This window comes from Caenorhabditis remanei, chromosome IV (genome assembly GCF_010183535.1).
Source record: "Caenorhabditis remanei strain PX506 chromosome IV, whole genome shotgun sequence".
Taxonomy (NCBI): Eukaryota; Metazoa; Nematoda; class Chromadorea; order Rhabditida; family Rhabditidae; genus Caenorhabditis; species Caenorhabditis remanei.
This window is the reverse complement of record NC_071331.1, coordinates 13,666,822-13,693,402: the sequence shown is the minus strand read 5'-3', so window position 1 is coordinate 13,693,402 and position 26,581 is coordinate 13,666,822. Positions and strand designations below refer to the sequence as shown.

The following is a 26,581-nucleotide window of genomic DNA, read 5'->3' as shown; positions in this document are numbered from 1 at the left end:
ACTGTTCTGTAAATTTATTTTCAAATATGAATTACATGTGAAACAGCATTATATTTTTGATTTTTCCAAATCTTATGTTTTGAAATTGGTGGAATTTCTCATGTCTCATTTTCTCTTCTAATAGTTTTGATTTTATTCAAATCGCAATTAGATTCAGAAGCTATACTTTTTCGTTGACAATTCTTCCCAAGCTCGCGAGATGTTGGGGAGAGAGTAAAGTGGCAGTGAGAGTCGCTGATATTATGAATTCTGAATCCCGAATTCTATGTATTAATATCTGGATTGTTACATTCTTATTTTTAGATTCTGAATCTTGTATTCTAGGTTCAATGATTCTGAATTCTGAATTCTGTATTCCGTATTCTGGATTCTCGATTTGGAAATCTGGGTTCTTAGACTCTGAATGATGAATTCTAGGATTTGCGATTTCGAATTCTGAAACCCGGATACAGGATTTTGATGTCGGGCGTCTTTGTTTCTGAATTCTGGATTTTAAGACTCTGAAATGTTGAGATTATATATTCTGTAATAGTGGCTTTTATTCCAGAGGTCGGACGCTTTGTGGAACCCCCGGCTACATGGCTCCGGAGATGTTCACCTATGCGACACACTCGTTTCTAGTTGACTGCTGGGCACTCGGTGTAGTGATACACGAAATGCTGACAACTACCAACCATTCGAGGATGAGAAAAATGGAGGAAAATCGAAAAAATGGAAGTATTAATCGAAGGAAACGTTTGGTGTTGATATCATGGAAGTTTTGAATTTTAATTGAAACCGAGAAAAAAGTGGGCGTTGCAACGGTTTCAACGAAAAAGTTCATATGTAATTCATCTTTGAGAATAAATTTACACTTCAATGCATCATACTCTTCTATATGACCACTCGTCTCTATAAGGTTGGACAGGCTTGTGGTCATCAACATATAATCAAAAAAGATTGACTTTCTGTAGAGAAGCATTGGTAGAAAAGAATACAAGATTCAGAATCTAAAAAGAAGAATGTAACAATATAGATTTCAATACATAGAATTCGGGATTCAGAATTCATCATATCAGCGACTCTCACTGCCACTTTACTCTCTCGCCACCATCTCGCGAGCTTGGGAAGAATTGTCAACGAAAAAGTATAGCTTCTGAATCTAATTGCGATTTGAATAAAATCAAAACTATTAGAAGAGAAAATGAGACATGAGAAATTCCACCAATTTCAAAACATAAGATTTGGAAAAATCAAAAATATAATGCTGTTTCACATGTAATTCATATTTGAAAATAAATTTACAGAACAGTGTGATGAAAGCAGTTGAACCAGTAGAGGCCATATCATATCATTTTCAGAAAATCTTCAATAATGTCCAATTCTCTCTTTTCTTCTTTCTTAGAAATCCATTTAGATGAGAGCAACTGAAAAACGTTTCTTTATTCTTCACTAAAACGTTCTGAACTTACTTGTTGCATCGTCCACATTTTTCTCTGTTTCAATTCAAATTCAAAACTTCCATGATATCAAAACCAAACGTTGTTAACATTTCATGCAGGATTACCCCGAGTGCCCAGCAGTCGACACAAAACGAGTGTGCCGCATCAGTGAACATTTTTGGGGCCATGTAGCCGGGGGTTCCACAAAGCGTCCGACCCTTTGAAGGATCCGTCGCTGTTCTAGTCTCGTGTTATGTGATCGACTGAATTGAAAATTTCTGAAAAAAATCGGCATGTTCGAGTTCAAGTTTTCAGAGATAATTTCAACTTTTATGTAAAATCCAGAATTCTCTTCTGACTTCTGAGAAATAGCCAATCGTGTCTTCATCGAATATGGGTTCATCTTCTATCCTCATGTGACAAGTCTTCAATTCTCACCTGTCCATTGACGCGACAGGTCTCTACTTCTCACCCGTAATTTGCATAGATGACCAAGATCTGATGATGACGTCATTATCTCAAGTTTCCTAGGAGCCAAGTTCGTGTTTATCTAATCCTATTTAATAGCACTTTGTATCTCTTTTGAAGATAATAAATGTCACCTACTGGGAAATCATGTGTGGGAGAATGGTCTGGGAAGAAATGGCCACATGGAGGTCTATTCTGTGTAGAAGGCTTGTAGGTCACACCAGTGATTTTCTGAGTTTTTACGATTATTTCCCTACTAATGACTGTTTCGTTTCCTCTTCTTCGTTTGCCAGCAGTGGCACTTCGTGAAGTACTTTTGAACTTTGGAACGATGGATTTGTAAGTTTCTTCTCAGAGAAATCTGTTGTAGTTTATTGATTTTAGACTTGAATTCTCCTTCACCTCCACCAGAGTGAGAGACTGTGTCTTTCGTTCAGCGAGACTGCGTGTAATCGAACATAATGTGGAATTCCTGAAAGAATGTCCACACATTGTCACAGTCTTCAAAAACGACGACGGTCTACACGAACACAAATTAGAATGGGAGTTCGTCGGAGGTCAAATGGCAGGAAAATCGCATCAAGAAGAGAGGAGAATAGGATGTCATCGGTTCGAGAAATGGTGAGAAACTCCCAATAAATATTCTAACGCCAGTAGTAAATGTAATTGTTTTCAGTCATAAGAATGGAAACATAATCCAATGTTACTTTCACAACCCAGAGTTCGGAGCATCTGTCGTGTTTAATCACATTTCGAAGATCTTCCAAGGACCGGTCAACCCTCTCGCGGTTCGCCAACATCTCGAAAAATCAAAATATAATGCTGTTTCAGATGTGATTCATTTTTGAGAATAAATTAACAGAACACTAATCATCAATAATTTCCAATTCTCTCGTTTCTTCTTTCTTCGAAATCTATTCAGATGAGAGCACCTGACAAAAGCTTTTCTTTATTTTTCTCTGAAACTTTCTGAACTCTATCAATATCGCCAAAATCTCACATTGGAACAATTTGCATTTCTACCAATGCTTCTCTACAGAAAGTCAATCTTTTTTGATTATGGGTTGATGGCCACAAGCCTGTCCAACCTCATAGAGACGAGTTGTCATGTAGAAGAGTATGATGCATTGAAGTGTAAATTTATTCTCAAAAATGAATTACATATGAAACAGTACTTTTTCGTTGACACCGTTGCAACATCCACATTTTTCTCAGTTTCAATTAAAATTCAAAACATCCATGATATCAACACAAAACGTTTCCTTCGGTTAATACTTCCATTTTTTCGATTTTCCTCCATCTTTCTCATCCTCTAATGGCATGGTAGTTGTCAGCATTTCGTGTATCACTACACCGAGTGCCCAGCCACTTTACTCTCTTGCCACCATCTCGCGAGCTTGGGGAGAAGTGTCAACGAAAAAGAATAGCTTCTGAATCTAATTGCGATTTGAATAAAATCAAAACTATTAGAAGAGAAAATGAGACATGAGAAATTCCACCATTTTCGAAATATATATATTGGAAAAATCAAAATATAATGCTGTTTCAGATGTAATTCATATTTGAGAATAAATTTACAGAACAGTACAATAAAAAGTTCTTCACTCTCATTTCCCTCCAAATTCCACAAAACGAATAATTCTTTCTCATCGAGATCCTGTAAAACGATTAAGTTCCAGGTTCTCAAATTCTCATCAAAACGTACCAAGGTGTTTCATTGCCAAAACAAATTTTCACGACACGGACCGTATTCTTTTGCCTCTCCAAACAGACATATTGCGATGATACATTGATCGATGTGCTCGGTTCCTTTGAGACGATGGTCCACCGAGGCTTGTCCATTCTTCTTATCTCGTATAGCAAACATTGTCCGTTGCGATCCTCCAGCAGAACCGAATCCCCACCGATTTCCACCATTTTTTGGATCATTTTGATCTTTTGGGGATCTTTTGATCTGAAAAGTACGTTTAGTTATAATAATGTTTTATAATCTGCTGCAAATTGCTTGAGATAACTAAGCAGCGCCAAAATCTCACAAATTAAGCAGCTCCATATGGTTGGACTGTAATTAAACAGCTTCAAATATATCTCAAGAAACTAAGCAACTCCCCAAATTATTTCATTTATCAAGCAACTCCAAATTGGTTGAGATAACTAAGCAGCGCCAAAATGTCATGAATTAAGCAGCTCCATATATAGATTGGATTGTGATTAAGCAGAAATGATGGATGCAAACAAAAGTGTTTGTATCCTATCCAAATATATCGATTGTATTACGAACTCACTGTAAGCAAATTTGTAGTTATTTGCGGGTTTCTTCTGTCGACTATTTCCACTCGAGATTGTCTCGTTGTTGGATTCCAGATAGATGCGTAGAGAATATCGTTGTTCGCATTGTAGCAGCTCGACGTCATACTCTCGTGTTGATCCACATTAATCTGGTTCACCGGGAGCATTTTGGAGGTTCGCAAGTCCAAAAGACCCATTCTTTGCTTACGGTTGGCTACAAATAAGACTGAAATAACTGTTCGTTGTATTTGGAATAAAAAGTACACTCACAATCATCACAACCGTGGACATCTGTCGAGTACTGATTCATCTCAAATGTGGCAAAGTGAGTTCCTGTTGTTGTAGACGCCAATTTGACGTTGTTCTCGAATAGCGCAGCTATGTTAGAAGATCCACAGAATGCAATCGATTTGAGCATGGAAGGATATTTTGGTAGCCATTTCTGGAAGAATTAAGTTAAATAATTAGGCGTCTCACAAAAGAATTGACTTTCGGTATGCGTTGAGAATTCTCTATAAATTTGCACCCTGATTGTTGAATGATAATAGTCAAAAAGTGCGAAACTCTCGAAAATTTGGTTTTTTTGCTCCGAAAGTTTCATCATTTTTCGTCATAGAAAACACGAGTGCCACTTTAGGAGGACTATCGGGCTCGTAAAAGCAACTAGCAGCTCTCGCGCCCAGTGGTTGGATGGCCGCGTGGCAGCACAGGTGAACCGCTGGGGATCCTACAGTAGCGAGCATAAGTGAGCACCCCTTTGTACTTTCATGTGTAACTCTGCTGAATCGTGTCCGTTTTGCCTAAACTTTTTTTTGAAAGTAAGCCAAAATATTCAGCAATACGAATATTTGTTTTTTGAGAAACTTCCATCATGATTTTTTCGATAATCGATTTTTCCTGATCTTGATTTGAAAATCCGAAAAAAAACTTTTTATTTTTCTCTTGGAGTGATTGAGTTTTTGTTTCAAAATGTTGGAAAACACTCAAGTAAACAAAAAATTATGTTGAATTGGCTTCTCAACTCGAGTTTCGCACTTTTTCACTATTATCATTCAAAAGAGCGGTCTCGAAACTATTAGGGTGCAAATTTATAGAGAATTCTCAACGCATACCGAAAGTCAATTCTTTTGTGATAAGCCTAATTATTTAACTTAATTTTTCCAGAAATGGCTACCACAATATCCTTCCATGCTCAAATCGATTGCATTCTGTGGATCTTCTAACATAGCTGCGCTATTCGAGAACAACGTCAAATTGGCGTCTACAACAACAGGAACTCACTTTGCCACATTTGAGATGGATCAGTACTCGACAGATGTCCACGGTTGTGATGATTGTGAGTGTACTTTTTATTCCAAATACAACGAACAGTTATTTCAGTCTTATTTGTAGCCAACCGTAAGCAAAGAATGGGTCTTTTGGACTTGCGAACCTCCAAAATGCTCCCGGTGAACCAGATTAATGTGGATCAACACGAGAGTATGACGTCGAGCTGCTACAATGCGAACAACGATATTCTCTACGCATCTATCTGGAATCCAACAACGAGATAATCTCGAGTGGAAATAGTCGACAGAAGAAACCCGCAAATAACTACAAATTTGCTTACAGTGAGTTCGTAATACAATCGATATATTTGGATAGGATACAAACACTTTTGTTTGCATCCATCATTTCTGCTTAATCACAATCCAATCTATATATGGAGCTGCTTAATTCATGACATTTTGGCGCTGCTTAGTTATCTCAACCAATTTGGAGTTGCTTGATAAATGAAATACTTTGGGGAGTTGCCTAGTTTCTCGAGATATATTTGGAGCTGTTTAATTACAATCCAACCATATGGAGTTGCTTAATTTGTGAGACTTTGGCGCTGCTCAGTTATCTCAACCCATTTGCTGCAGATTATAAAACATTTTTATAACAAAAAGTATTTTTCAGATCAAAAGATCCCCTAAAGATCATCACACACAAGTTCTGAAATCTATTGGAGAAGCGCTCAGTTGTTGTCACTTCAAGCGATTGTTTCATTGCGATGTCAAGCCGAAAAACATCGATTTCCCACGAGGCCGTAAAGCTGGGGAGAGAGGTATGGGGGGGTACTTGTAACACACACGCAACGGAGGGGAGTCGCGGCTGCCAGTGTAGGAGGAGAGGAGCATGGAGATGTAGTGTAGGGGGTCCTCAACTGTGGCAAGGAATGATGTGTAGAGGTTGTTCACTGCTTTTCAATGGGTTACCAATTATGGATAAACGAAAATTTGTTGTAGAAACCAAAGTCTACGTAGATGTGTCTTAAAAATACATGATTCTCTGATTATCGTTATCACCGATGTAAACTTTGTGAGTACATACCGCCAGTTTGTTGTTTCAAGCAGATCACTTAACATATCGCAAGGTTTCAAGTTATGGGGTGTGGGAATATTTTTGCGTCTCTGAAAATTCTGCAACGGCGCACGACTATGTTCTTACGATTATGCTCTTGCGAAGTCATGTATCTTATGCTCATGCGAAGTCATGGGAATTTCATTCCATATTCATTACGTAATTGTTGCGAGACTTTTTCTCAACTTTCGTTCGACTCCAATTGATTCAGGTTAGTGACTATCACCCTGTATACATATACAAAAATTGGACGACGATCATTGTAATCAACTCACAAATTGTGGCCAACGAAACAATTTACACAGGTGTATGCAAAATTGACTCCGCAATTCTACAGTTCCAGAAATTTAAGAAGTAGTTATGAGGATGCTACATCAACAATGCAACACAAGACAAACAGTCCCACTTTTTCATTTCTCATATTTTTGGAAAACACAAACCAACACCTTTGTTTCAAAGATGATTGAAGCAAAGTACACAAGAAGCATTGATATAGGACAGGAACAAAAATTATCAGATTCACAGATTTAATTCCTTCTTGAGTGATGGGCAATCGTGCTGGAAGAACTTCATGTTTTTCTGGGCAATGAGATGAGAACGACACACGGTGCATAGAGCGAGAGCTGAAATTTGGAAATTGAAACTTTTGAAATTTTGATACAAGTAAACTCACGAATCTGGATCATCCCATCTTCAATCTTGACAGTTTCGCGGGTTGAGTTGAACTTCTTGCATGGAGTACACATGTGAACAATAAGTGGATCCAAACCTTTGAAAAGACGTTCTGGCATAACATTGGCCTTGTCCTCGGTAGGAATAATGGACTCAGCAGCCTTCTCATACAACCACTATAAAGATAATCATTTTGAGTTTTCTACAAATTAAGGTCAACTCACAAGCTTAGCACCAGGGTTTTCACATTCAGGGACAACGAGCTTCTTTTTCGGAATCTTCTTCTTCTTCTTCATCGGTACATGGTTAGCCTCTTCGCCATCTTCAGAACATGGACCTTTCTCACGTTGACCGTTCATCTTGGGCTTAGTAGGAGTACCATAATCGAGGTGAACACCAGACATTCTCTAAAAATAATAAGAAAATTGGGGCGAATAATTTATTGAGGAGAGGAAGCATAACAGGGGATGCGAATGAAAGTCGGAAAAGTGAGGGTGCAAATGAGAAAGTAACGAGTACATGAGTCATCCACAAATAGGGACAGGTCAACTTGAAAAATTCAATCAACCGAGGTTCAGGTGAGGCATGAATCATCACCAGCAGGAGAAATTTTTGCACGAAGTGGACGACTGAAGGACAATGAGCAAGCAAACTAAGGTTTTGGTTGAATGTGGATGGTAGGCATGGAACTCTTAGCAAAGTTGAAAACGTAGGCTTCAGGCTTCTTTTCAGGCTTTTGAGTTGATGAGGATGTATAATAGTACTGATCCAGACCGTTTGAAGAAACTGAACGATTTGGGGATTTTTCAACTGTCAAGTGTTTGTAATCCTCACCACTCCAACTGGATCTTGGGAACTAGGTTGATATGAATATCCTGAGCTTATTTCATCACTAACGGCAGGCTTTTGAATGCCGGTTTTCGGAATGAGTAGCTACGATAACCACGAGATCACCACACTTGACAGAGAGATGATCGATGAGGCCGTGGAGCAAGAGGAGTTGAGAAGTAATGAAAGCCAGAAGTGGTCCCACAGTTTTTCAATGTAGTCCAAGGAACTAAGTCCCGAAGGAGAGTGTACGACAGTTCTCAAAAATGGATCACCAGTGCTTGATCATACTCATGCATTAGGCAGACATTTTGCCTATCGAAATAACGTTTGCTGAATTGCAAGAACAGCTAACGCGGTTGGAAACAGTGATGTCCTAAAAAATGCATTATAAATTCAAGAATCGTAGAGTTCACGGATTCCCTTTCTGTTTCTGAATGAGCGCTTAACGAACTGAACGAAGAATAGAAATATTGTGCAGAGCAATGCATCCTGTGTGATCACGAAGAGAACCTTCACAAATTTGGAAATGTGAATAATTCTGGGGTTACCTTAGCAAGGGCGGAAAACCCCGGAAACATGAAAAACTGAAGCAATCTCTCCAAGAACATAAAATTAGACTATGCACACGAAAACGGTTAGAGACAGTGAAATGACACCAAACAGAACAATCGTAACGCAGAACGATTGGTTTTGATGACTCATCAGAATTGAAAGTTTGAAACCCTGAGAGTTACCTCTCGCGATGACTCATCAAGGATTACTCATCAAGGTTGACTCATCAATGATGACTCACTGTTTCGAGGTTCAGCATATATTGGGATTTGCCGACAGAGCAAGGAATTCTACATATTCTGTGGAAACCATCCATGTTTCACTGAGGAAAGATAGAAATGAGTCATCACATAGGGACACAAACACACCCATTTTCAACAAATCTCCGATGGTTCAATGAAATAAGGAGAAATGTGAGCTATAAGGACAAATTATAGTGCAAACCGACAAATCCTGGGGAGTAATTGAACACAACAGACGAGAATGAAGAGGTATATAAGGCAACCAGTGCAACACCATAAACCATATCACACTTCATTCCGAAGTGAACGTCATTGATTCTTTTGACGCTTACCTTTATCATTTTCATCATCATCGTCAATCCCTCCCTTGTCTTGATTCTCACCCTCATCAACCCCAACCTTGTCTTGATTTCCATCAACATCATCAACCACACCAATACCGTCGTTGTCTTGATTTTCAAGAAGATCTACAACCATGATGGTTGAAAACTTTGAAGAGGTAGGTGTAGAAGTTTTTGAAGTCGTCATTAACGTCAACTTTTACCAGGGACAAATTGGTGGAGCAAAGATCCGTGTTTTGGACGTTCACGAAAAAACCCCCAAGGGTCATTTTGAAGGTCGAATCATTTCACGCACTCTTGGCTTGGAACTTCCTGATTCTATGACTACTCATCCACGAGGTCCTGAAATGTTTGCTGAAACTTTGATAGAGCTCGCTCATCGCTATGACCCATTCAAAAACCCCCGTGTAAAAGTGGGTATTGTATTTGAATCAAGCGAGATTCCTGAAAGCGTTGGTTTGTGCTATCAACCAATTGACCGGATCAAGGCTGAACACATTGTTCAAACTCTTGCTCTTCAGTCACAGTCAAACAAATCTGTCTTGGAACTTGAAACTCCAAAAATCAATGCCAGATTTACATACATCAATCCACCAGTTGGTAGCGGTAAACGGCGCTTTGACACTGGCAAAATCCTGGAACTCACTGTATTTGAAAAACGACGAAAAACGAGCGAAACGGAGCTTGAGATGAAGAAGGAACTACCAAAAGTCAAAAAGCTCAGATCCAACATCATGCCGAACGAAGGTAAAGTTTTATGAACATTGCTGTTCAGGTTAATATCATCATCATCGACATGTTTTCAGTGATCGAAGATTGTCTGGTTCATGCATTGTACCAGACCCTGATGTACCACAATTGGAAACTCTGTAGAACACAGGAAAGCAAGAACAAGTATCGAAATGCACTGAGAAAGACTTTCAAGCGACCACACATCTGCCAAGAAGTTTACGAAGCGGTGAAAGCTATGAAAGAGGTAAGATTCAGGGCAAACTCAGCAACTCAATTTCAGAAAACTTGTAGAAAGCAGGTGTGTCAAAATCGTCAAACTTCTGCAGGATGGATGTTGAGCGATTTCAAAACACAGTTTTTGCCGGAACACATCAACTGATTGTATTTGTGAAGAACTCAACTATACCCTACTACTCAGGACCATACGTGGGCGAGAAAAAACAGCTGGTCTTGTACTTGGACGATGGACACTATAGAGGTGTCAGAAGTATTTGTGCACTACTGAGGACCGATTACTATTGCGCTCTCTGCAATAGACGCTATAAAAGTACCGTACAGCACTATAAATGTCCACTGGTTCACCGTTTATGTGGTCAACGTCATTGCCCCGTTACAGAGAGTGATCAACCAACTCGATGCAAGACATGCACCGTGTTATTCAAATCGCAAATCTGCTATGAAAATCACATCAAAAAAGGTAGGCGCTTGGTTATAGGAACGCTCCCGCTCAAAATCACTTCTTTCAGGTTCAAAAAATGGCAAAAGCCGATGTGAGTATACAGCAGTGTGTAGGAAATGCGAGGACATCTACTACACGAACAAAGGCAATCCACACAAGTGCGGACAGAAGTGGTGCTACCGCTGCAACTGCGAAAGAATGATGCCACACAACTGCATCATGTCCATTTCAAAGAAAAATGAGAAAAAGCTGACACGGCGTCGTGTATATTTTGACATTGAGGTTTGTATATCACCAAAATTAAGTTCACACCGTAAAAATTACAGAGCAGAGCAGACGAATCAACTGGACAGCAACACCCCGTCTTGTTCGTGGCTCTTCGTTGTTGCCCAGGCTGCGCAATCTTCATACCAAATGACATTGAACAAGCAAGAAACATGGTGTGCTCGAAATGTGCACCTGATGGTCGATTAAAGGTCATAGAATGTATAACCATCGAGAATCGAAATGTGGATGTTGGAAGTGAGATGACAAAGTGGCTGTTTGCTGATCACCACCGAGGAGCTGTTGTCGTGGCACACAATGCATCAGGGTAAATCTTGATGTTGCATATAATACAAAGATGCGGTATATTTTAGGTACGATGGTCAATTCATTCTTGAGAATTTGATTGCCAGCAACAAAGCTTCACCCAAACTTGTCATGGATGGAACCAAACTGATTTTCATGGAGCACAATGGAGTAAAACTTCTCGATTCAATCAGATACCTATCAATGAGTTTGAGTTCACTTGGAAAGACGTTTAACGTGGATTCCGTAAAGGGGTAAGACAGTGTGAGACCAGAGTGAAGCTATTCTTAAAGTTTACAGGGACTTTCCGGTGTTGTTCATCAAACCCGAAAACTACACTTACGTGGGACCGCTTCCTGATGATTGTCACTACGCGATGGACAACAAATCGTCAGTGGTCAAAGAGCAACTTTCAACATTTTTGAGTGCACAAAGGACTGAAGGCAAAATTTTCAACTTTATCGAAGAGATTTTCAAGTATTGCTACAACGACGTATACATTCTGGCAACTTCAATGGGACTCTTCGAAACGGAATTTGAAAAAATCACAAACGTTTGCCTTCTGGAGGTAAGGTTCTGTAAAAATTGTACCACACAACTACTTTCAGGAGTCTACGACTGCGGCGTCAGCAGCTGCTCTTGTGTTTCGTCGAAATCATTTGGATTCAGAAAAGCCGATTGTCTTGGATGTGAAACCGTCAGTATCAATGAATGCATCAGAAGTCAGTCAAAAATATTTGGCATGGTTCGCTTCGAAAGAGGGTGTGCAGCTGAACATGTCAACCACGTATGGTGAAGAAAAGGTGAGTGGAGCACACAGGCTCACAGCCGATAATGCAAAATTTTCAGATTGGGAGGTACCGAGTGGATGGTTTTGTACATCCATGCCCAAAATATCCTCAAGGACTCATCGTTGAGTTTTTCGTAAGTGAACACAGCTACGAGATTCCTAAATAATCACAATTGCAGGGCTGCTACTGGCATGCACACGAGTGCACTTATTCAGAAGAATCCATGATCGGTTGTGAAAGTGCCAAAGAAATTCGCCTGAAAGATGCGGAACGTTTGAATGCACTTCGTGAATTTCACCCAGTCGAAGTTGTATGGGAATGTGAAGTGAAGAAGCAGCTTTGAGAAATCCTGAGATGGCCACATTTTTTCGAGACTATGAAGCTGTGGTAAGATTTCAATGCACACACCATCTGCACATAAATGAATTTAGGGACTTCTACACTGCGACAGGGCACTGACAGGTGGCAGAACCGAAGTTTTTCGACTATACGCCAACAATGAGGGTAAAACACTACGATATGCAGACGTTGTCAGGTGATTTGCGGCTTTACTTTCATCAAAAACTATAGTATTTTCAGTCTCTATCCTACGGTGATGAAACACGATCCATTTCCTATTGGTGCACCTGAAAATGTACCTAAAAGTTACATGGAAGTACCAATGAGGAAACCAACCGATTTGACATTTCGCGGGTTTTTGAGCTGTAAAGTCTTACCACCACGACATCTGAAGCTACCGGTGTTACCAATCAAGGACAACGGAAAGCTCCTGTTTGGCCTTTGTAAAAGTTTGTCACGGAAAAAGTCAACATAGAAACCTCATCAGTTTTTCAGAATGCTGCAGAGACTCAAATCAACATGATTGTGAACACTCGGACAATGATCGTTCGTTCAGTGGAACGTTTACTACTGTGGAACTCCAGAAAGCACTGAGCGTAGGCTACGAAATTACAGAAGTGTTCCATGTGAAGACAGGTATTTGGTGGATTCATGTAATTTTATTTTTGCAGGGTGTCAAGTATGAAAACTGGGTGCAAAACGATGAAAGTGGTCGTGGAGGACTATTCACCTCGTACATCAACCAAATGATGGAGGAAAAAATTGTGAGTGAGACAGTGCTGGGTGCCTAATTTATTCAGCCATTTTCAGTATAGCACAGGATGGCCAGCAAATGTCATCACAGATGCTCAAAAAGACGCGTACTGCAAAGCATACTTTGACAAGGAACAAATTCATCTCACGGACTACTCACGGTTCTCAAAAAATCCAGGGAAGAGAGCTGTTGCCAAGTTGATGTTGAACTCGCTGGTATGGTTTTTAATGATCTCACTCTAGATAAACCAATTTTTTCAGTGGGGTAAATTTGCACAGCGAGTGGATCGAGAAACGACTTGCATAGTGACAGACCCAACGGTTTTCTGGAACATTTTCTATGACACAACAATCGTCATTTCGGATGTATTATGCGTGAATGATGCACTGATCATCAAATATAGGAAACAGGCAGAAACTCTTGAGAGTTTCAAAACCAGTGCAATGCAACTTGCTGCACTCACTACGTCTTATGCTCGTCTTCGACTCTATCCGCTTCATGGAGATGGTTGGTGCGGAAAACATCATGTACACAGGTATTTTCCAGTCAGCGGTCAATTTTCGCACTCAAAACTTACAGATACGGACTCAATCATTTATGCTGTACCCGAAGGATCAAATGACCCATTGCGTGGAGAAATCGGACCTTATCTTGGACAGCTTACTGATGAATTGGATGGCACAATGACAGAATTTGCAACCCTAGGTCCCAAAACGTATTGCTACAAGGAGGTGTCAGCCGATGAATCCCTGAAGGTGAGTGGTAAACAAGTGTAACGCGATAGATTACCAAATTTTCAGGTCGTTCGAAAAGCAAAGGGCATCACAGTCAATTCCGTTGTCAAAAATCTCATGTCTTTTGATCTGATGAAAACATGGTGGATGAAGTTCTGCAGGATGTATATCAACGAACCCGAGTTCAATTTCCGCAACACGTCATGTATCGCGATGCATATCACCACGTCTACAGCAAAAAGATTTTCAAAAAATTCCAGTTCACGTTCAACAAGAGACGCATCGTTTCCGATGGATCTACACTCCCATATGGATTTTGTGCCTGAACTTATGAAATTGTCGTTGTCCACATATAAATAATTGTCGTTGCCCACCTATAACCAATAAATAATTGTGAACCATGTGCTTCTACAAGTTTTCAGACAGAATTTGCTGTGACCAAGTTTTGATCGTGAAGTATATCTGTAGCCAAGTTATGAGTCTGAAGTAGTTTTGATATGGGGAAATTTCATAAACGGAGTGTATTTGCGGGTGAAATTTCAAAATTACATCATTCTGTGTCATATTTGGAGACTGGAGTGCTTTTGATATGACCAAATTTCCAAATTTACATCATTCCGCACCAAATTTGGAGATTGGAGTGCTCTTGCAATGCCCAAGTTTTCAAATTTACATCATCCTGTGTCATATTTGGAGACTGGAGCGCTTTTGATATGACCAAATTTCCAAATTTACATCATCCTGTGTCATATTTGGAGATTGGAGTGCTTTTGATATGACCAAATTTCCAAATTTACATCATTCTGCACCAAATTTGGAGATTGGAGTGCTTTTGATAAGACCAAATTTTCAAATTTACATCATTCTGTGTCATATTTGGAGTGTGGAGTGCTTTTGCTATGGGCAAATCTTCATTCTTCTGTGCCTAACATTTGAAGAGTGAAGTGCTTTTGCTATGAAAATTTTTAGATTCATACCCTTGTGACCAAATGTTCTGACTGAAGGTCTTCTGAAATTTTGTTTTCTGTGGCTAAAATTCAGACTCTAGTGTTACAATTTCGAGAATGCATATTTCCAACCATTGCAAATATCCACATCACGTAAATCTATGGCGTAACAACTGAAAAGCAACTCGTGACAGGTAAAATTCAGTTAAGATACATAATTTTTCCAGCTCATTCCCGAAGAAAGTCGTATCAATCCTTGGAAATCCATGCTTAGGGGTTTCGACGAATCCTGTAAATGCAAAACCATAAGCCATTTTGAGCAACTATAAGGCCCACGAGAGGGAAATTGAGGGGTTTTAAGGACGCGAGAGAAGTATGGGGGAATATGAGGCGAACGAATTATTCGTAGTCGCTGCGTCTCTCGCTTGGAAGGGTCGGGGCTTATTCTCTGCCTCTCTCTCACTCACACACTCTCTCACTCTGTAGCCTATCCTTCGCGCCTGTCATTGATGAGGCGCATATCCTTAATGAGGTCCTTAGTGCTTATCCTTAATGAGGTGCCTATCCTTAATGAGGTACACATCCTCAGTGACGTGCGTATCCTTAATGAGGTACACAAACCGGCTTATCTCTACGCGTATCACACATTGGACTTTTTGGAAAATCAGTCAGAGTACCGGGTTGGGTATCGAACCTACCGAAGGCGATCGACCGCACGTGTAACCTAGACTGAGAGGTAAGGGGATGTTTATATACCGAGCGCCCGCGCCCCCTCGAGCGCCTGGTGTGGGGAGCGAGGGGGTTGTCTCTGCGTCTCTCATGCCAAACACACCTCGAGAGACGCAGAGACAACCTCCTCGCTCCCCACACCGGGCGCTCGAGGGGGCGCGGGCGCTCGGTATATAAACATCACCTCACCCCTTGGTCTAGGTTACACAGTTAGCGCACCCGGTTGTGTGTTTAATCAGCGGTCGGTCGCCTCCGGTAGGTTCGACACCCAACCCGGTACTCTGACTGATTTTCCAAAAAGTCCAATGTGTGATACGCGTAGAGATAAGCCGGTATGTGTACCTCATTAAGGATACGCACGTCACTGAGGATGTGTACCTCATTAAGGATAGGCACCTCATTAAGGATAAGCACTAAGGACCTCATTAAGGATAGGCGCCTCATCAATGATAGGCGTGAAGGATAGGCTACAGAGTGAGAGAGTGTGTGAGTGAGAGAGACGCAGAGAATAAGCCCCGCCCCCTCCCAAGCTACAAAGTGAGAGAGTGTGTGAAGTGGAGAGACGCAGAGACATGACTACAAACTACAAAAGTTCGCCTTATATTCCCCCATACTTCTCTCGCGTCCTTAAAACCCCTCAATTTCCCTCTCGTGGGCCTTATAGTTGCTCAAAATGGCTTATGGTTTTGCATTTACAGGATTCGTCGAAACCCCTAAGCATGGATTTCCAAGGATTGATACGACTTTCTTCGGGAATGAGCTGGAAAAATTATGTGTCTTAACTGAATTTTACCTGTCACGAGTTGCTTTTCAGTTGTTACGCCATAGATTTACGTGATGTGGATATTTGCAATGGTTGGAAATATGCATTCTCGAAATTGTAACACTAGAGTCTGAATTTTAGCCACAGAAAACAAAATTTCAGAAGACCTTCAGTCAGAACATTTGGTCACAAGGGTATGAATCTAAAAATTTTCATAGCAAAAGCACTTCACTCTTCAAATGTAGGCACAGAAGAATGAAGATTTGCCCATAGCAAAAGCACTCCACACTCCAAATGTGACACAGAATGATGTAAATTTGAAAATTTGGTCTTATCAAAAGCACTCCAATCTCCAAATTTGGTGCAGAATGATGTAAATTTGGAAATTTGGTCATATCAAAAGCACTCCAATCTCCAAATATGACACAGGATGATGTAAATTTGGAAATTTGGTCATATCAAAAGCGCTCCAGTCTCCAAATATGACACAGGATGATGTAAATTTGAAAACTTGGGCATTGCAAGAGCACTCCAATCTCCAAATTTGGTGCGGAATGATGTAAATTTGGAAATTTGGTCATATCAAAAGCACTCCAGTCTCCAAATATGACACAGAATGATGTAATTTTGAAATTTCACCCGCAAATACACTCCGTTTATGAAATTTCCCCATATCAAAACTACTTCAGACTCATAACTTGGCTACAGATATACTTCACGATCAAAACTTGGTCACAGCAAATTCTGTCTGAAAACTTGTAGAAGCACATGGTTCACAATTATTTATTGGTTATAGGTGGGCAACGACAATTATTTATATGTGGACAACGACAATTTCATAAGTTCAGGCACAAAATCCATATGGGAGTGTAGATCCATCGGAAACGATGCGTCTCTTGTTGAACGTGAACTGGAATTTTTTGAAAATCTTTTTGCTGTAGACGTGGTGATATGCATCGCGATACATGACGTGTTGCGGAAATTGAACTCGGGTTCGTTGATATACATCCTGCAGAACTTCATCCACCATGTTTTTCATCAGATCAAAAGACATGAGATTTTTGACAACGGAATTGACTGTGATGCCCTTTGCTTTTCGAACGACCTGAAAATTTGGTAATCTATCGCGTTACACTTGTTTACCACTCACCTTCAGGGATTCATCGGCTGACACCTCCTTGTAGCAATACGTTTTGGGACCTAGGGTTGCAAATTCTGTCATTGTGCCATCCAATTCATCAGTAAGCTGTCCAAGATAAGGTCCGATTTCTCCACGCAATGGGTCATTTGATCCTTCGGGTACAGCATAAATGATTGAGTCCGTATCTGTAAGTTTTGAGTGCGAAAATTGACCGCTGACTGGAAAATACCTGTGTACATGATGTTTTCCGCACCAACCATCTCCATGAAGCGGTAGAGTCGAAGACGAGCATAAGACGTAGTGAGTGCAGCAAGTTGCATTGCACTGGTTTTGAAACTCTCAAGAGTTTCTGCCTGTTTCCTATATTTGATGATCAGTGCATCATTCACGCATAATACATCCGAAATGACGATTGTTGTGTCATAGAAAATGTTCCAGAAAACCGTTGGGTCTGTCACTATGCAAGTCGTTTCTCGATCCACTCGCTGTGCAAATTTACCCCACTGAAAAAATTGGTTTATCTAGAGTGAGATCATTAAAAACCATACCAGCGAGTTCAACATCAACTTGGCAACAGCTCTCTTCCCTGGATTTTTTGAAAACCGTGAGTAGTCCGTGAGATGAATTTGTTCCTTGTCAAAGTATGCTTTGCAGTACGCGTCTTTTTGAGCATCTGTGATGACATTTGCTGGCCATCCTGTGCTATACTGAAAATGGCTGAATAAATTAGGCACCCAGCACTGTCTCACTCACAATTTTTTCCTCCATCATTTGGTTGATGTACGAGGTGAATAGTCCTCCACGACCACTTTCATCGTTTTGCACCCAGTTTTCATACTTGACACCCTGAAAAAATAAAATTACATGAATCCACCAAATACCTGTCTTCACATGGAACACTTCTGTAATTTCGTAGCCTACGCTCAGTGCTTTCTGGAGTTCCACAGTAGTAAACGTTCCACTGAACGAACGATCATTGTCCGAGTGTTCACAATCATGTTGATTTGAGTCTCTGCAGCATTCTGAAAAACTGATGAGGTTTCTATGTTGACTTTTTCCGTGACAAACTTTTACAAAGGCCAAACAGGAGCTTTCCGTTGTCCTTGATTGGTAACACCGGTAGCTTCAGATGTCGTGGTGGTAAGACTTTACAGCTCAAAAACCCGCGAAATGTCAAATCGGTTGGTTTCCTCATTGGTACTTCCATGTAACTTTTAGGTACATTTTCAGGTGCACCAATAGGAAATGGATCGTGTTTCATCACCGTAGGATAGAGACTGAAAATACTATAGTTTTTGATGAAAGTAAAGCCGCAAATCACCTGACAACGTCTGCATATCGTAGTGTTTTACCCTCATTGTTGGCGTATAGTCGAAAAACTTCGGTTCTGCCACCTGTCAGTGCCCTGTCGCAGTGTAGAAGTCCCTAAATTCATTTATGTGCAGATGGTGTGTGCATTGAAATCTTACCACAGCTTCATAGTCTCGAAAAAATGTGGCCATCTCAGGATTTCTCAAAAGCTGCTTCTTCACTTCACATTCCCATACAACTTCGACTGGGTGAAATTCACGAAGTGCATTCAAACGTTCCGCATCTTTCAGGCGAATTTCTTTGGCACTTTCACAACCGATCATGGATTCTTCTGAATAAGTGCACTCGTGTGCATGCCAGTAGCAGCCCTGCAATTGTGATTATTTAGGAATCTCGTAGCTGTGTTCACTTACGAAAAACTCAACGATGAGTCCTTGAGGATATTTTGGGCATGGATGTACAAAACCATCCACTCGGTACCTCCCAATCTGAAAATTTTGCATTATCGGCTGTGAGCCTGTGTGCTCCACTCACCTTTTCTTCACCATACGTGGTTGACATGTTCAGCTGCACACCCTCTTTCGAAGCGAACCATGCCAAATATTTTTGACTGACTTCTGATGCATTCATTGATACTGACGGTTTCACATCCAAGACAATCGGCTTTTCTGAATCCAAATGATTTCGACGAAACACAAGAGCAGCTGCTGACGCCGCAGTCGTAGACTCCTGAAAGTAGTTGTGTGGTACAATTTTTACAGAACCTTACCTCCAGAAGGCAAACGTTTGTGATTTTTTCAAATTCCGTTTCGAAGAGTCCCATTGAAGTTGCCAGAATGTATACGTCGTTGTAGCAATACTTGAAAATCTCTTCGATAAAGTTGAAAATTTTGCCTTCAGTCCTTTGTGCACTCAAAAATGTTGAAAGTTGCTCTTTGACCACTGACGATTTGTTGTCCATCGCGTAGTGACAATCATCAGGAAGCGGTCCCACGTAAGTGTAGTTTTCGGGTTTGATGAACAACACCGGAAAGTCCCTGTAAACTTTAAGAATAGCTTCACTCTGGTCTCACACTGTCTTACCCCTTTACGGAATCCACGTTAAACGTCTTTCCAAGTGAACTCAAACTCATTGATAGGTATCTGATTGAATCGAGAAGTTTTACTCCATTGTGCTCCATGAAAATCAGTTTGGTTCCATCCATGACAAGTTTGGGTGAAGCTTTGTTGCTGGCAATCAAATTCTCAAGAATGAATTGACCATCGTACCTAAAATATACCGCATCTTTGTATTATATGCAACATCAAGATTTACCCTGATGCATTGTGTGCCACGACAACAGCTCCTCGGTGGTGATCAGCAAACAGCCACTTTGTCATCTCACTTCCAACATCCACATTTCGATTCTCGATGGTTATACATTCTATGACCTTTAATCGACCATCAGGTGCACATTTCGAGCACACCATGTTTCTTGCTTGTTCAATGTCATTTGGTATGAAGATTGCGCAGCCTGGGCAACAACGAAGAGCCACGAACAAGACGGGGTGTTGCTGTCCAGTTGATTCGTCTGCTCTGCTCTGTAATTTTTACGGTGTGAACTTAATTTTGGTGATATACAAACCTCAATGTCAAAATATACACGACGCCGTGTCAGCTTTTTCTCATTTTTCTTTGAAATGGACATGATGCAGTTGTGTGGCATCATTCTTTCGCAGTTGCAGCGGTAGCACCACTTCTGTCCGCACTTGTGTGGATTGCCTTTGTTCGTGTAGTAGATGTCCTCGCATTTCCTACACACTGCTGTATACTCACATCGGCTTTTGCCATTTTTTGAACCTGAAAGAAGTGATTTTGAGCGGGAGCGTTCCTATAACCAAGCGCCTACCTTTTTTGATGTGATTTTCATAGCAGATTTGCGATTTGAATAACACGGTGCATGTCTTGCATCGAGTTGGTTGATCACTCTCTGTAACGGGGCAATGACGTTGACCACATAAACGGTGAACCAGTGGACATTTATAGTGCTGTACGGTACTTTTATAGCGTCTATTGCAGAGAGCGCAATAGTAATCGGTCCTCAGTAGTGCACAAATACTTCTGACACCTCTATAGTGTCCATCGTCCAAGTACAAGACCAGCTGTTTTTTCTCGCCCACGTATGGTCCTGAGTAGTAGGGTATAGTTGAGTTCTTCACAAATACAATCAGTTGATGTGTTCCGGCAAAAACTGTGTTTTGAAATCGCTCAACATCCATCCTGCAGAAGTTTGACGATTTTGACACACCTGCTTTCTACAAGTTTTCTGAAATTGAGTTGCTGAGTTTGCCCTGAATCTTACCTCTTTCATAGCTTTCACCGCTTCGTAAACTTCTTGGCAGATGTGTGGTCGCTTGAAAGTCTTTCTCAGTGCATTTCGATACTTGTTCTTGCTTTCCTGTGTTCTACAGAGTTTCCAATTGTGGTACATCAGGGTCTGGTACAATGCATGAACCAGACAATCTTCGATCACTGAAAACATGTCGATGATGATGATATTAACCTGAACAGCAATGTTCATAAAACTTTACCTTCGTTCGGCATGATGTTGGATCTGAGCTTTTTGACTTTTGGTAGTTCCTTCTTCATCTCAAGCTCCGTTTCGCTCGTTTTTCGTCGTTTTTCAAATACAGTGAGTTCCAGGATTTTGCCAGTGTCAAAGCGCCGTTTACCGCTACCAACTGGTGGATTGATGTATGTAAATCTGGCATTGATTTTTGGAGTTTCAAGTTCCAAGACAGATTTGTTTGACTGTGACTGAAGAGCAAGAGTTTGAACAATGTGTTCAGCCTTGATCCGGTCAATTGGTTGATAGCACAAACCAACGCTTTCAGGAATCTCGCTTGATTCAAATACAATACCCACTTTTACACGGGGGTTTTTGAATGGGTCATAGCGATGAGCGAGCTCTATCAAAGTTTCAGCAAACATTTCAGGACCTCGTGGATGAGTAGTCATAGAATCAGGAAGTTCCAAGCCAAGAGTGCGTGAAATGATTCGACCTTCAAAATGACCCTTGGGGGTTTTTTCGTGAACGTCCAAAACACGGATCTTTGCTCCACCAATTTGTCCCTGGTAAAAGTTGACGTTAATGACGACTTCAAAAACTTCTACACCTACCTCTTCAAAGTTTTCAACCATCATGGTTGTAGATCTTCTTGAAAATCAAGACAACGACGGTATTGGTGTGGTTGATGATGTTGATGGAAATCAAGACAAGGTTGGGGTTGATGAGGGTGAGAATCAAGACAAGGGAGGGATTGACGATGATGATGAAAATGATAAAGGTAAGCGTCAAAAGAATCAATGACGTTCACTTCGGAATGAAGTGTGATATGGTTTATGGTGTTGCACTGGTTGCCTTATATACCTCTTCATTCTCGTCTGTTGTGTTCAATTACTCCCCAGGATTTGTCGGTTTGCACTATAATTTGTCCTTATAGCTCACATTTCTCCTTATTTCATTGAACCATCGGAGATTTGTTGAAAATGGGTGTGTTTGTGTCCCTATGTGATGACTCATTTCTATCTTTCCTCAGTGAAACATGGATGGTTTCCACAGAATATGTAGAATTCCTTGCTCTGTCGGCAAATCCCAATATATGCTGAACCTCGAAACAGTGAGTCATCATTGATGAGTCAACCTTGATGAGTAATCCTTGATGAGTCATCGCGAGAGGTAACTCTCAGGGTTTCAAACTTTCAATTCTGATGAGTCATCAAAACCAATCGTTCTGCGTTACGATTGTTCTGTTTGGTGTCATTTCACTGTCTCTAACCGTTTTCGTGTGCATAGTCTAATTTTATGTTCTTGGAGAGATTGCTTCAGTTTTTCATGTTTCCGGGGTTTTCCGCCCTTGCTAAGGTAACCCCAGAATTATTCACATTTCCAAATTTGTGAAGGTTCTCTTCGTGATCACACAGGATGCATTGCTCTGCACAATATTTCTATTCTTCGTTCAGTTCGTTAAGCGCTCATTCAGAAACAGAAAGGGAATCCGTGAACTCTACGATTCTTGAATTTATAATGCATTTTTTAGGACATCACTGTTTCCAACCGCGTTAGCTGTTCTTGCAATTCAGCAAACGTTATTTCGATAGGCAAAATGTCTGCCTAATGCATGAGTATGATCAAGCACTGGTGATCCATTTTTGAGAACTGTCGTACACTCTCCTTCGGGACTTAGTTCCTTGGACTACATTGAAAAACTGTGGGACCACTTCTGGCTTTCATTACTTCTCAACTCCTCTTGCTCCACGGCCTCATCGATCATCTCTCTGTCAAGTGTGGTGATCTCGTGGTTATCGTAGCTACTCATTCCGAAAACCGGCATTCAAAAGCCTGCCGTTAGTGATGAAATAAGCTCAGGATATTCATATCAACCTAGTTCCCAAGATCCAGTTGGAGTGGTGAGGATTACAAACACTTGACAGTTGAAAAATCCCCAAATCGTTCAGTTTCTTCAAACGGTCTGGATCAGTACTATTATACATCCTCATCAACTCAAAAGCCTGAAAAGAAGCCTGAAGCCTACGTTTTCAACTTTGCTAAGAGTTCCATGCCTACCATCCACATTCAACCAAAACCTTAGTTTGCTTGCTCATTGTCCTTCAGTCGTCCACTTCGTGCAAAAATTTCTCCTGCTGGTGATGATTCATGCCTCACCTGAACCTCGGTTGATTGAATTTTTCAAGTTGACCTGTCCCTATTTGTGGATGACTCATGTACTCGTTACTTTCTCATTTGCACCCTCACTTTTCCGACTTTCATTCGCATCCCCTGTTATGCTTCCTCTCCTCAATAAATTATTCGCCCCAATTTTCTTATTATTTTTAGAGAATGTCTGGTGTTCACCTCGATTATGGTACTCCTACTAAGCCCAAGATGAACGGTCAACGTGAGAAAGGTCCATGTTCTGAAGATGGCGAAGAGGCTAACCATGTACCGATGAAGAAGAAGAAGAAGATTCCGAAAAAGAAGCTCGTTGTCCCTGAATGTGAAAACCCTGGTGCTAAGCTTGTGAGTTGACCTTAATTTGTAGAAAACTCAAAATGATTATCTTTATAGTGGTTGTATGAGAAGGCTGCTGAGTCCATTATTCCTACCGAGGACAAGGCCAATGTTATGCCAGAACGTCTTTTCAAAGGTTTGGATCCACTTATTGTTCACATGTGTACTCCATGCAAGAAGTTCAACTCAACCCGCGAAACTGTCAAGATTGAAGATGGGATGATCCAGATTCGTGAGTTTACTTGTATCAAAATTTCAAAAGTTTCAATTTCCAAATTTCAGCTCTCGCTCTATGCACCGTGTGTCGTTCTCATCTCATTGCCCAGAAAAACATGAAGTTCTTCCAGCACGATTGCCCATCACTCAAGAAGGAATTAAATCTGTGAATCTGATAATTTTTGTTCCTGTCCTATATCAATGCTTCTTGTGTACTTTGCTTCAATCATCTTTGAAACAAAGGTGTTGGTTTGTGTTTTCCAAAAATATGAGAAATGAAAAAGTGGGACTGTTTGTCTTGTGTTGCATTGTTGATGTAGCATCCTCATAACTACTTCTTAAATTTCTGGAACTGTAGAATTGCGGAGTCAATTTTGCATACACCTGTGTAAATTGTTTCGTTGGCCACAATTTGTGAGTTGATTACAATGATCGTCGTCCAATTTTTGTATATGTATACAGGGTGATAGTCACTAACCTGAATCAATTGGAGTCGAACGAAAGTTGAGAAAAAGTCTCGCAACAATTACGTAATGAATATGGAATGAAATTCCCATGACTTCGCATGAGCATAAGATACATGACTTCGCAAGAGCATAATCGTAAGAACATAGTCGTGCGCCGTTGCAGAATTTTCAGAGACGCAAAAATATTCCCACACCCCATAACTTGAAACCTTGCGATATGTTAAGTGATCTGCTTGAAACAACAAACTGGCGGTATGTACTCACAAAGTTTACATCGGTGATAACGATAATCAGAGAATCATGTATTTTTAAGACACATCTACGTAGACTTTGGTTTCTACAACAAATTTTCGTTTATCCATAATTGGTAACCCATTGAAAAGCAGTGAACAACCTCTACACATCATTCCTTGCCACAGTTGAGGACCCCCTACACTACATCTCCATGCTCCTCTCCTCCTACACTGGCAGCCGCGACTCCCCTCCGTTGCGTGTGTGTTACAAGTACCCCCCCATACCTCTCTCTGGGGGACTTTGGGGTCTCGACTTTCGATGAGTAAGTTATCAATGCATTTTTACTCTGGTTTTGGAATCCGAGTTCAAAAAACCGTTACTTTGATATCTGGATTGTTAGATTCTAATTTCCGAATTCTGAATTCCGGACTCTGAATTACAGATTCTTAGATTCTGAATTCTAAGTTTTTAAATTCTAGGTTCTGGTATTCTGAATTCTGAATCTCGGAATCTGGGTATTTTTATCTGAATTGTTAGGTTCCTATTTTTAAATTCTGAATTTTGTATTCTAGGTTCTGGAACCCGAAATCTGGATTTTGATACCTTCCTTCTTAGATTCTGAATTCTGAGTTTTACCAGAATTTGGATTTTATTTAGAAACGTTGTTCATCTCTATCAATGTTTCTCTACTTAACTTCACGTCTATTTAGTAATGGAGATAATGACGACAAATCTATCCAATATCATCGATTCGAGTGGACGTCTAGATGAATATGATGCTTCACAAGTTCTGAAGTCTATCGGAGAAGCGCTGAGTTACTGTCACTTCAAACAACTGATTCATCGAGATGTCAAGCCGGACATCATCTTAATTTCTGGGGATTCCGTTAAGCTGGAGGATTTTGGCGTCTCAACTTTCGAACAGTAAGTTATTAATGCTTTTTTACTCTGGTTCTGAAATCCGAGTTCAGAATCCCGATACTTTGATATCTGGATTGTTAAATTCTGAATTCTGAATTCTAGGTCTTCAATTCTAGTTTCTGGTATTCTCAATTCTAAATTCCGGATTTTGGGTATTGATATCTGAATTGTTAGATTTCTATTTTTAAATTCTGAATTTTGTATTCTAGATTCTATGATTCTGATGCTTATACTAATGCTTATACTCTTGATACTTCTGTTCTCTTTTCTTTCTTGCACGATACTTGCGATCGTATTCAATAAATAAATAAATAAAAAATATCTGGATTGTTAGATTTATATTTTTAGATTCTGAATTTTGTATTCTAGCTTCTATGATTCTGAATTCTAAATTCTGAATTCCGGATTCTGGATTTTGAAATCTGTATTGTCAATTTTGAAATCTAGATTCTTAGACTCTGAATGATGAATTCTAGAATCTGGGATATCGAATTCTGGAACTCGAAATCTGGATTTTGATATCTGGCTACTTAAATTCTGGATCCTAGATTCTAAGATTCTGAAATTTGAGTTTCCATATTCTGTAATAGGGGCAATTTACAATAATTTCATTCCAGAGGTCGAACGATTTGTGGCACCGAAGGATATATGACGCCTGAAATAATCACCGACCAGATGTACTCGTACCAAGTGGACTCGTATGCTCTCGGTGTCATCGTGCACCAAATTCTAACGACTACGATGCCTTTCAACGATGAAAAAGACGGAGGGAAATCGAAAAAGTGGAAATTTGAAACAAATGAAAGTTTTAATGAGGATATCATGGAAGTGTTGAGCGAACTTCTGGAGGCAAAACCGAGAAGAAGATGGACAATGAAACAAGTAAGTTCAGAAAGTTTTAGTGAAACATAAAGAAAGACTTTTTTCAGGTGCTTGAATCTACTTGGATAAAGAAGGAAGAAGAGAAGCTAATTACAATCCAATCATATGGAGCTGCTTAA

The 26,581-nt window shown here is 40.3% G+C and overlaps 5 protein-coding genes across 5 annotated transcripts; 4 read left to right on the top strand and 1 right to left on the bottom strand.

Moving 5' to 3' along the window:
* Window positions 1-2,148: 2,148 nt before the first annotated feature.
* GCK72_013835 (uncharacterized protein) lies at window positions 2,149-2,737 on the top strand (the record flags this gene model as incomplete). Its single annotated transcript, XM_053730019.1, has 3 exons — window positions 2,149-2,228; window positions 2,274-2,510; window positions 2,566-2,737. 3 exons carry the CDS (start codon window positions 2,149-2,151, stop codon window positions 2,735-2,737), a joined length of 489 nt encoding a protein of 162 aa, XP_053584791.1.
* Window positions 2,738-3,603: 866 nt separating this feature from the next.
* Window positions 3,604-4,596, bottom strand: GCK72_013834 (uncharacterized protein; the record flags this gene model as incomplete). The annotated part of the gene is made up of 3 exons (XM_053730018.1): window positions 3,604-3,843; window positions 4,175-4,404; window positions 4,449-4,596. The coding sequence occupies 3 exons, from the start codon at window positions 4,594-4,596 to the stop codon at window positions 3,604-3,606; spliced, it is 618 nt and encodes a 205-aa protein (XP_053584790.1).
* A 770-nt stretch (window positions 4,597-5,366) lies between these two features.
* On the top strand, window positions 5,367-5,731 carry GCK72_013833 (uncharacterized protein; the record flags this gene model as incomplete). The annotated part of the gene is made up of 2 exons (XM_053730017.1): window positions 5,367-5,514; window positions 5,559-5,731. 2 exons carry the CDS (start codon window positions 5,367-5,369, stop codon window positions 5,729-5,731), a joined length of 321 nt encoding a protein of 106 aa, XP_053584789.1.
* A 3,790-nt stretch (window positions 5,732-9,521) lies between these two features.
* On the top strand, window positions 9,522-12,316 carry GCK72_013832 (uncharacterized protein; the record flags this gene model as incomplete). Its single annotated transcript, XM_053730016.1, has 10 exons — window positions 9,522-9,948; window positions 10,008-10,177; window positions 10,225-10,630; window positions 10,680-10,894; window positions 10,939-11,204; window positions 11,251-11,436; window positions 11,483-11,735; window positions 11,791-11,985; window positions 12,032-12,106; window positions 12,152-12,316. The coding sequence occupies 10 exons, from the start codon at window positions 9,522-9,524 to the stop codon at window positions 12,314-12,316; spliced, it is 2,358 nt and encodes a 785-aa protein (XP_053584788.1).
* A 13,064-nt stretch (window positions 12,317-25,380) lies between these two features.
* On the top strand, window positions 25,381-26,581 carry GCK72_013831 (uncharacterized protein; the record flags this gene model as incomplete). The annotated part of the gene is made up of 3 exons (XM_053730015.1): window positions 25,381-25,583; window positions 26,198-26,462; window positions 26,510-26,581. The coding sequence occupies 3 exons, from the start codon at window positions 25,381-25,383 to the stop codon at window positions 26,579-26,581; spliced, it is 540 nt and encodes a 179-aa protein (XP_053584787.1).